The sequence below is a fragment of the Sus scrofa genome, chromosome 13 (assembly GCF_054392235.1).
Source record: "Sus scrofa isolate SSC_HxYL_T2T_F1_AM1 chromosome 13, Sscrofa_HxYL_maternal_Yorkshire_Landrace_v2.0, whole genome shotgun sequence".
Lineage (NCBI taxonomy): Eukaryota > Metazoa > Chordata > Mammalia > Artiodactyla > Suidae > Sus > Sus scrofa.
The window spans coordinates 49207806-49218044 of record NC_139395.1 but is presented as its reverse complement, the minus strand read 5'-3'; the positions used below and the strand labels follow the sequence as shown (position 1 = coordinate 49218044).

Genomic DNA, 10239 nt, shown 5'->3' with positions numbered 1-10239 from the left:
CACTCGGATCCGGGTGTACTGACACACACGTGCATGCGCCCACACATGCTAGGCGGTACGCAGATCGCATTCTCCGCCAGAAACAAGGCAAGCGCAAGCGCGCGGAAACACCACTCAAAGCTCCTCCCTGGGCCCACCTGGAGCCAGGCGCCTACTGCACGCACGCGCGGCCTCGAGTCCCGGCCTCGCCCGTCGGAGGCGGGGCGCTCTGGGGGCGGGTCCTGCGGCACCGCCCGGGAAGCTGCGCGAGGCTGGGAGGCTACCGCCACATCCTCCTCCTCCTTCTCCTCCTCCCGGTCCAGACGAGCCGAGCTGGGTCGTGGCCGAGCCGAGGGCTCTGAGGGCGCAGGCGGAGCGGGGCACGGAGCCATGGCGCACCAGACCGGCATCCACGGTGAGGGCAGATGGCGGACGGACGGGGGGCCGAGGGAGAGTCTGAGGCTGCGCCCCCTCCTGGGCTCCCGGCCCCTGTTTCCGATCCGGCACCAGCCTAGGGAAGCTTCCTGTTCTCTTGCAGCCGTGGGTCGCCTGGGGTGGGCAAATCTTAGTGGGGTGCGGACTTACTGGGCATAGTTGGGGGTGAAGGTATCTCTGTTCCCATCCGGGGGTGGATGTGCCTGTGTGTGCCTATCTATGTATTTTTGTCCCTTTCTGGGAGTGGGTGTACCCGGATGTGCACATCTGAGGGAGTGAGCACGCATGTGCACTTGTATGTACGGACCTGTGTGCACATCTGGATATGACTGCTTGTGTACATCTAGGGTCATTCGTGCACATACAGCAATGTCTTGATTGGACACTGTTGCATGGAACCATCTTTAGACATCAGTGTTTCGTGACTGTATGCACATGTCTGTGGGAGTCTGTGTGTGTGTGTGCACGCACAATTTGAGTGCATCTCAGTGTTCATTTGTTACCATGGATGGGTGTTTGGTTTGTACTGCTTTATGTCTGTGTGAGAAGGGAGCCCCGACCTTTGGCTCCTCCCAGGACCCTCACAAACCAGCCTGGGAAAAACTAAATGGGATGTGGAGAGTCACCAATCTGACCTTGACCTCTGATCTCCTGAGTCTGCCCCAGCTGGTATTGGAAGGTCCCAGCTCCAGGCTGGAGGTAGGAAAGAGGCTCCTGACCCTAGAGATTCCAGGCCAGGTCCTCCTTCAGCCCAGAGCATCAGCCTCCTCTCCCAAATGGCTTGGTTTCCTCCTTATACAGGATGGGAAAGAAGCAATGACCAGGGGCCAGGTGTTCTGACCCTACCCAGGCCTCAATGTCCCCCTGTGTCACTGACCTGGGAGGGCTACCTGGCCTGTGGGGAAGGCCCAGGCTGCTTACCCAGGTAGCCCAGTGGTTTGGCCTTCAGCCATTCCTCCTACCACGCCAGGATCCTCTGCCTGGGGCCATCATCATCGACCAGCCTGACCACCTGGTCTGCTTGCGGTTGTGGCCGCTTGGTGGCTGGCCCTGAGAGGGTTTCCCTGGCCCCGCCCACAGGACCAGAAAAGGCAGAGGTCTGGGTCTGGGCCAGCTACTCTCCAAGAAGAGCTGGAGGGGCAGCTTCATGACTCAGCCCCACAGAAGGGAACAGCCCCTCACTGGACCTGCCCCTTCCTTCCCCTTTGTCTGATCGTTGCTGTCACCTCTAACTGGGAGGGGATCAGAAGTTAGGGCTCCTCCTCCCCTCTCTGGGCTGACCAGTCCTGTGGCCTGGGCCCTCCCTCACTCCCTCATTTCCCATATGCTGAGATGAGCCTGCCTAGGGGAATCTGGGGGCTGAACCCCTTTCCCAGCCCTCCTTCTGTGTGAGGGCAGCCCACTCCTTTCCATTTCTGGCCTGGGGAGGTGGCAGGAGAAATCACCCTGGATGCCCAGGTGCCAGCCCTGACCTGGCTATAAGTGTGGATCTGCTGACCTCAGAGCAGGGCAGGGGAGGGACCTGTAACCTGAGGCTTACTGGGTGGAGGGGTGGGGGGTAAGGCAGCAAGTGGGTGAGAGTAGGGGGGGCATGAATCTTTGATGATTGAGGCTCAGGTATCCCAGGCCTGGCCTCTGGATTATTGATGGTGGCTGAGGAGGCATGGAGGGGGATGTCTCTCCCACTACTGGGGTGTCAGTTTGTCCTGGTAACAATAGAAGCAGTAGGTCTGAGCAGGTGGAAGGAACAGCTCAGCACAGCCTGCCCCGCGTCATTACAGTAACACAAGTTAATGATTATTAGGAGAGGCCCCCGTTGCGGAGCACTGTCTCCTATTTACTCCTCAGCATTTGGGGAGTATTAGCCCCGTGTTATAGATGGGTTTGAGGTTCAGTGAGGTCAGAGGTCACACACAGCTACCGGAAAGGTGGAGCCCCAGAATCCAGGCTCTTCATCATGGACCAGCTTGGGGTCCACAGAGGAGCAGCTCTGTCCTGGCCCACTGGGGCTGTGTCCATGCCAGGCTGCTCTGAGCCCCAAGGGCCTGCTGAACTTAGCTGGGACCCTGCCCTCCCAGCAGCCTTGGAGGCTTGTATACAGCCTGAGGTCTCAGGCTCAGGGTCACCCTTCATGCAGGCCACCCGAGGACATGACCAGAGTTTGTTTTCCTAAAGGTCCCCCCGCCCCCGCCACACCCAAGCTGCCCAGTCTGGGCCCTATAAATATTCTCTGACCTCAGCCCTCCAGCTGTGCTCCTGCAGAATTCTCCTGACCCCTGGGCAGCCCCAAGGTCATGCTGGCCTGGTCCTGTGCACCCAGAGGCCCAAGCAGGGCCCTTCCCAACTTAGACCTTGGTTTCCTCATCTGAACCATCAGTGAATCTGTGACTTCTGTGGTTCCCTAGTTCTGACCACAATCCTCACCTCTGTACCTGGGTCCCTATTCATTGGCCATCACCTTCCAGCTCTGTGGCTCAGGGACCAAGACAGGGACTGTTTTGGAGAGTCTCCAAGAGCCATTCCTCTTCCCAGCTGCCGGGGGTAGGGGCTTATCACCCCCTGGTGGGGCTGAGCCAGGGTTGGCCTGCCTCCTCAGGGCCTCTCAGGGTTAGGCAGCCTGGCTGGTGGGCTGGGGCTGGGTATGCATGCATGCATGTGTCAGTGTGTACCTCTGTTTTTTTGGGTACATTTTGTACAGCTTCTCTCTTGCACACATATGTCAGTCACACTCTGCATTTGCCTGTCTGCGAATTTCCTAGCACCCTGGGGACTGTATCTGTGTGTGTGTACATTCGTACATCTAAATGTGTGTGTCCATTTCTGTTTGACCAGCTGAGAGTGTTTGCGTTTCTGTTCCTCTTTCTGTCGCATAGTGTTTATGTGTAACATTCGCATATGCTGGATTGGTATGTACCTATTGGCACATGCAATGTGCATTGCATGTGTGCATGTGTGTGTGTTTGCATGGGCATGTGTAGACAGACACAGTAATCAGTGCACATTGGGGGCAGTTGTTCATGTATTTCTCTCTGTGGATGTGACAGTCTTGGGAAGGTCCCAGGCCAGCTCAGTGCTGGGCTTTCCTGGGGGGCAGGAGATAGGTGGGGGCCATTCACTCTGGCTGGTTTGGCCTGTCCCAGAGCCCGCCCCCATTCTCGAGTGGGCCGTCCCACCCCTGCATGCCCTGTCAACGGAGCTCTCACAGCCAGCAGGCCGCCCGCCTGCCACCTCTGTTGGCTAAATTTGGGAGCTTGTGTTCAGCGGCTGTCTCGGGTTCCCAGTCACATGGGGGGCCGTATTTAACCCGGCTCCCAGCTCCACCACCAGACCCCCCAGGACGGAGCAGGCCCTGAGTGTCTCTGCCCATTCCCTCTGCCTGCTCCTCCCCCACCATGTTTCTTGTTCTTGTAGCCACCGAAGAGCTGAAGGAGTTCTTTGCCAAGGCACGGGCTGGCTCTGTGCGGCTCATCAAAGTCGTCATTGAGGACGGTGAGTGCCTCCTACGGGCGAGGGCACAGGCTGGTGGCTGGGCCCAGCTGCTTCTCTGGGAGGTGGGGGGATGTGGGTCTTTAGCCCCCTCAGGACCTCAGTTTTCCATCTGGGAATGGGAGATGCCGTGTCGGAGAGTCGGGGGGAGCCACCGTCATTATGCCTGTTGTACAGAGCCGGAAGCGAAAGCTAGGGAGGGAGCACAGAGAGCCCTGCCCAGGGTCCTCCCCGCCTCACAGAGGCTCCGAAGGTATCAGCAGGGCCGATTGGGAGGCTGGGCTGGGTGGGGCGTGGGGGCAGGGGATGACTTAGGACAGGCACTGACCCATGTGGCTAGTGCCACTCACCTTCCTCTGTGGTCGGCAGGCCTGCCTGGCTTGGCTAAGGCCCCGGGGGCATCCTAAGGCGAAGCTGGGGCCCTGCCCTTGGGAAGTGCCCTCACAATGGGGAGGAGGGACACGTGTCAGCCTCTTGGAGAATAGGACCAAGGGATTCCAGGCTTGGCTGGGCTTTGACCTGGACTCTGGGGACCTGGGGCTACCGCAAGGGGAGGTACTGGGGTATAGGGCTTGGGGGTGGGCGAGCTTGAGCTGAGGCTGAAGTGGGAAGTGGCTTTGGGGAGACAGAGGATTAGACTGAGTCTTGAGAGGGCTGGGGGTGGAGAAGTCCTGGGATAGAAAACAGCTGAGGGGCTGTCCCTGGAGGTGAGGGGTGACAGACTCCAGGAGTGTGGGTGGGAGTTCCCACTGTGACTCAGCAGGGTAAGAACCCAACTAGTAGCCATGAGGATGCGGGTTTGATCCCTGGCTCCACTCAGTGGGTTAAGGTTCCAGCATTGCCACAAGCTGTGGCTTAGGTCGCAGATGCAGCTTGGATCCAATGTGGCTGTGTTGTAGGGCGATAGCTGCATGTCTTTGACCCCCAGCCTGGGAACTTCCATATACCGCAGGTGCAGCCCTAAAAAGGAAAAAAAAAAAAAGGACTGGGGGTGGGCCAGACCCCCCACGAATCCTTCCAGCCCTTCTTGGTAGCCATGCCGTAGTAGGCCCTTCTAGGGGCTCCCCAAATGAGTCTGGTACCTATCTGACTGTTCACACATTGAGTTGGGTCAAAGTAGAGTCTGCTCGGTTCCAGAATTCACCCCAGGCTTTAGGGCCAGAGCTGTGCTGGGCTTTGTCCAGGGTCCCCAGATTCAGATATCCTCAGAGGCTGGGTTGGGGTATTGGGGTAGGTCAGGAGTGAAGGATTCTTGGGGTGGTAGCCATAGACCCCCCAGACTCCTCCAAAGAGGTTCACGGACCCCACTTCTCAGCCTTCCCTGTCACCTCCCAAACAGGACATCCCTGTAGACGTTTAGAAGGAGTCTCTCAGTGGGCCCTTATCTCCATTCTGCATTATGCTGTTTGGGCATCTGGGAGTGCCCAGGAGGGTCCAGGCCACCTGACAGGCAGCCACTGCCCATATCCAACTGAGTGTGGTTTGAGCTCCTGATTTTTCTAGAGAAGCCATGAATTCCATTTCTTTAGTGGGAGTTCCACTAATACTTACCAGTTCAAAAAATATTAGCAACAAATTAAACAACTTTGGCAGTGCTGTTGGAGCCCCGCCCGTCTGTGATTGCTGGTCTTCAGCCTTAATCCCATTTGAGTTTTGGGAGGATAGGTGAGGAGGCCAAGGCCAGAGGCAGGCCGCTGGGCTGGGCCTGGCTTGTTGGGGCTCCCAGACAGTCAGGACTCTTGCCTCCATCGGTAGGGCCTGGTGGTCAAGTGCAGGCACCCCCTGGCCAGGTGGTGATTGTTCCCTTACCCCAGTTCTTCCTCCAGCCTGATCCTGTGCACACCCAGGCTGGTGTTGGTGCCACACTAAGGCTCTGTGGGCTGATAGGTAAAGTGTGGGTCCAGCCTTGATATCCCTGTCATCAACTCTGCACCAGCCAGGGAGGTGGCAGGCCTGGTCGGCCCAGGCATTAAGAGGTTGGCTGCTTTTGATTTGTTACTTTTGGGGAAGGGGCTGACAGCTGGTGGATGGCAGCAGGGTACCTGTTTACACAATGTGGCAGTAGCCCTTGTCTCCTTCCTCCCCGTGTGCTTTTACTCCTGCAGATCCCTGTGGCCTCCAGCTGTGACTCCACTGCTCACAGCACGTTTGTTCTAAGAAGGGGGTGCTGAGGTTCTGCTGGAGCCCCAGGCTGAGCAAGGAGGGGGCAGGAGGAGGTGCAGGGAGGCTGTGTACTGAGCAGCTCTGCCGATGGGGCGGGTCCGAGAGTGTGGGTGTCTCTGAGGGGCCGCGCTGTTGGTGGCATTGGGCACACGCTGTGTCTTGGTGTGGTTGTCTGTGTTGGGTCATCTGTGGGCATATTCTTGAGGCCATTTCTGTGCACATGCGTGTGCACGTGTAGAGGCAGTAGTGCATGTTCATTCATTCACTCAGGCACTGGTTCAGTCACACGGACATCCTTCAGGGTCTTGAGGACTCCAGGGGAAGGTGAGGTGGGTAGTCAGGGAGTCTGAGCCACAGCCAGAAGCTGAGGCCAGTTGGCTGAGGTGGGTGTGGAAGATGGCTACTCCTTGGCTCACCTGGCCTCTGCCCCCAGAGCAGCTCGTGCTGGGTGCCTCACGGGAACTGATGGGCTGCTGGGACCAGGACTATGACAGGGCCGTGCTGCCGCTGCTGGATGCCCAGCAGCCCTGCTACCTGCTCTACCGCCTGGACACGCAGAACGCGCAGGGCTTCGAATGGCTCTTCCTCGCCTGGTCACCTGATAATTCCCCTGTAAGTCCTAGGGGCAGGGGCCCAGCCCCAACATCAAAGGAGGGGGGACGCTGGGTCTGGTCAAGGTAACACGGCCCTGCCCTGGGGAGTCTGAGTTGGGAGACATCAGATCTTGTTCCAGGGCATGAGCAAGGAAGGAAGCCTTGTTCTTAGAACCTGGGGTCTCCTAGAGCCTTGTCAGCCTGGCTCTGGGAGGCAGAGATTAGACTGGGCGAGGGCTCCCCCTGCTGTCTGAGCCACCCCACTGCATCCTTGCGTCTATGCTGCGCCCTCTGCTGGGCTCGTGGGCACAAGGAAGTAACCAGGTCCCCACCCAGAGGCTCCCTTATAGTCAGTCCTGCCTGGAGGGGTCTCAAGGTTTGCCCCCTGCCCGTCAGGTACGGTTGAAGATGCTGTATGCAGCCACACGGGCCACAGTGAAGAAGGAGTTTGGGGGCGGCCACATCAAGGATGAGCTCTTTGGGACTGTGAAGGTAGGGCCCCCACCCCCAACCCTGGGGCTGGAACTCACCAGACTGGGGCATGGACCCACAGAGGGTGGGATGTTATTCAGGGTCACAGAACAAGTGGGTGCCAGGTTTGGGGATGAGTGGTGAGGTCTGGGTGAGCATGCTGGGGTGCTCAGTGGGCTTTTGCCAGCACACCCCAAGGTGCTCATATATACCTCTGCATCCCCTGGCCAGGATGACCTCTCCTTTGCTGGGTACCAGAAGCATCTGTCGTCCTGTGCAGCACCCGCCCCGCTGACCTCAGCCGAGAGAGAACTTCAGCAGATCCGTATTAACGAGGTGGGTGCGTTGGACGGGGTGGGCAGAAGCCCTGGCCTTGGCTCTGGATGTGAGAGTGGGGCTACACCTTGGTTTGGGTGGGCAAGGGCTTCACTCACTGTGCACCTGTCCGCAGGTGAAGACAGAGATCAGTGTGGAGAGCAAACACCAGACCCTACAGGGCCTGGCCTTCCCTCTGCAGCCTCAGGCCCAGCGGGCACTTCAGCAGCTCAGACAGAAGATGATCAACTACATCCAGCTGGTGGGTGCCAGTCCCTGCCCCAGGCTCACACACAGGGCATGTTGCATCCACACCCTACTCCTCACACTCATGTACGAATGTGCACCTTCCTGGCCTGTTCACTTTAGCTAACCCGTGTACTTGTGGGAACACGCTGCCCCCCCATCCCTGCCTGTCCCCCTGAGCCACATGTGTAGTGGATGCACTCTCTTCCCTTGCCCTGCCCAGCCCCTGCTCACATGCAGGGACACCTGGGAGACGCTGTCCCTCGTCCTGCCCTCCATACCACGTATGTATGTTACCCCTGGGTTCACCCCTCGGCCTTGAGCCACTTCCTGTCCCAGACTCCTTCATCAGCCCCCCGACCACCCCTTTCCCCTAGCCAGGGTCTCTCTGCCCAGAGGTCCAGCATGTCCCCGGTTCAAGCAGAGTGGCCTCTCCCTTCCAAGCCGTGTCCCCCTGAGAGACCTCCCCTCCGGGGATGGGCCCGCCCAAGGGTGGTGCCTCTGAGATCAGAGCCTTCCCCGCTGCCCTCTCCATCGTCCTTGGCAGGACTTGCTCTGCTAGCAGAGTGATCAACAGGCAGTTAGGGCTGGACCCAGGAGTGGCCTCTTTACAGGGACCCGCATTTTGGGAGGGCCCCTGGGAGGAGGTCTCGGGCGAGAGAGATCACACAGATTTCCAACACCTCAGAGGGGTTCTCAATGGGAAAGGTGGGCCTGGGCTCTCCCCCATGTGGAGCCCTCACGTCTCCCCCTGCCCCTCGGCAGAAGCTGGACCTGGAGCGAGAGACCATTGAGCTGGTGCACACTGAGCCCACGGATGTGGCCCAGCTGCCGTCTCGAGTGCCCCGCGATGCTGCTCGCTACCACTTCTTCCTCTACAAGCACACCCATGAGGGTGACCCCTTGGAGTCTGTGGGTGAGTGGACCCAGTGAGATCCCCGTGCCTGTGCTTGGGCACGAGCAGCATTGGCCTCCCACTGGGCAGGCCTCCCACAGGGGGACGTGAGGCAGTGGGAATCCCAGGCCTGCCTCGTCACCTCCCTGTGCCTCCACAGTGTTCATCTACTCGATGCCGGGCTACAAGTGCAGCATCAAGGAGCGCATGCTCTACTCCAGCTGCAAGAGCCGCCTCCTCGACTCCGTGGAGCAGGACTTCCAGCTGGAGATCGCCAAGAAGGTGGGTGCCCATTCCGTAGGGCCCTGTCACCCTCCATGTGGGGTCATTGGAAGCCCAAGACAAGGGCACATGGACGGGGAAACTGAGGCCCAAGGGGTAATGTGCATAGCCAAGGGCCGCCTAGCTAATTGCTGGCTTGGACAAACCTCAGCTGTGACCCCCATGTCTCTTTCCCGGGGTCTGAAAGGCAGGTTGGGGGTGACAGAGCATGCAAGGCACAGGCCCTGGGCTCCGCTCCTGGAGGTGGCATTTCAAGTGGGGGTCTGGGAGGACTCCCCAGGGCTGGTGCATGAGAGATCAAGAGATTGCCTCAGGAGTGGAGGTAACCAAAGGTAGGGGGTGTCAGGGACCCCGAACCCATGGCATGACCAGCTACTGCCTTGCCCTACACAGATTGAGATCGGCGATGGGGCAGAGCTGACGGCCGAGTTCCTCTACGACGAGGTGCACCCCAAGCAGCACGCCTTCAAGCAGGCCTTCGCCAAGCCCAAGGGCCCCGGAGGCAAACGGGGCCACAAACGCCTCATCCGTGGCCCTGGCGAGAATGGGGATGACAGCTAGGTGACAGGAGCTGAGCCCCACCGGCGTGTGGACTGTGGGGCCGCCCCTACCCCACCCCTACCTTCACCCCCACGGCCACCTCCCTCCTTTCCAGCCTGGGCTCCAGGTGGGGGTTGCCTCCTGTGGGGCAGGAGAGCCGGTGACTAAACATTCTTGCAGCTTCCGAGGGCCACTGGGCTGGCATTTTGTGACTCTCCCCCACTGTTGTCCCCTGCTCTCATCCATGTGTCCAGGGTGTCTGGGGGCCCTGCCCAGCTGGCTTAAGGGGCTGGCTGGGGGGCCTGGCATGAACCTGGCCTCCAGGGAACTGAGACCAGGGTCCCAGCACAGCCCAGAAGGCTTTGGCCATGAGGGGTGAGGTCATTTGGGGCTGAACCAGGGGGTCACTGCAGGACAAGATGGTTGAATGCTGTATTTTTTAAAGAATAAAATATTTTTAAATCAACACCGAGTCTGGCCCTGAAGGACCACCTCTGGCCCTGGGGCTGGGAAGGCCCTGGATGGAGAATTGCCCCCTCCCAAAGCTGAAGGGGCCTGTTGCCTGCTAGGTGGAGCTCCAGCCCTCCTGGCTGCAGGTGTATAGGGAAGCGCGAGCGTGTGTGTGTGTGTGTGTGTGTGTGTGTGTGCGCGCGCGTGCGTGCGTGCGTGCGTGTGTGTGTGTGTGTGTGGTCTGTGTGTGTTTGACAGCACAGCCTCAGAGAGGCTCCCATCGCTCGGTGCCAGAAGCAGGCCCACCTCTGCGGTGATCTGGGGGATCTGGGTGGATTCACTTTCCGTGGCTGCTGCAACAAGGTAGCACAAACTTAGTGACTT

General features: G+C 59.2%; 1 protein-coding gene across 2 annotated transcripts; it reads left to right on the top strand.

Annotated features, from left to right (window-relative positions):
* Positions 1-216: 216 nt before the first annotated feature.
* TWF2 (twinfilin actin binding protein 2) lies at positions 217-9871 on the top strand. 2 transcript variants are annotated; one of them, NM_001435270.1, is made up of 9 exons: positions 217-394; positions 3826-3903; positions 6497-6675; positions 7053-7148; positions 7359-7463; positions 7579-7704; positions 8454-8604; positions 8744-8865; positions 9259-9871. In NM_001435270.1, the coding sequence occupies exons 1-9, from the start codon at positions 370-372 to the stop codon at positions 9424-9426; spliced, it is 1050 nt and encodes a 349-aa protein (NP_001422199.1). In that variant the 5' UTR covers positions 217-369; the 3' UTR covers positions 9427-9871. The 2 variants fall into 2 exon arrangements, with proteins under 2 accessions (NP_001422199.1, XP_084843090.1); XM_084986964.1 differs by having other exon boundaries at positions 236-394; positions 6502-6675.
* Positions 9872-10239: the final 368 nt, after the last annotated feature.

Excerpts from the sequence above, each read along its gene's own strand:
- TWF2 (NM_001435270.1), top strand. The coding sequence starts at position 370 with ATGGCGCACCAGACCGGCATCCACG. Across the intron at positions 6,676-7,052 it reads GGTCACCTGATAATTCCCCT|GTACGGTTGAAGATGCTGTA; the intron begins GTAAGTCCTAGG and ends CCTGCCCGTCAG. Across the intron at positions 7,705-8,453 it reads TGATCAACTACATCCAGCTG|AAGCTGGACCTGGAGCGAGA; the intron begins GTGGGTGCCAGT and ends GCCCCTCGGCAG.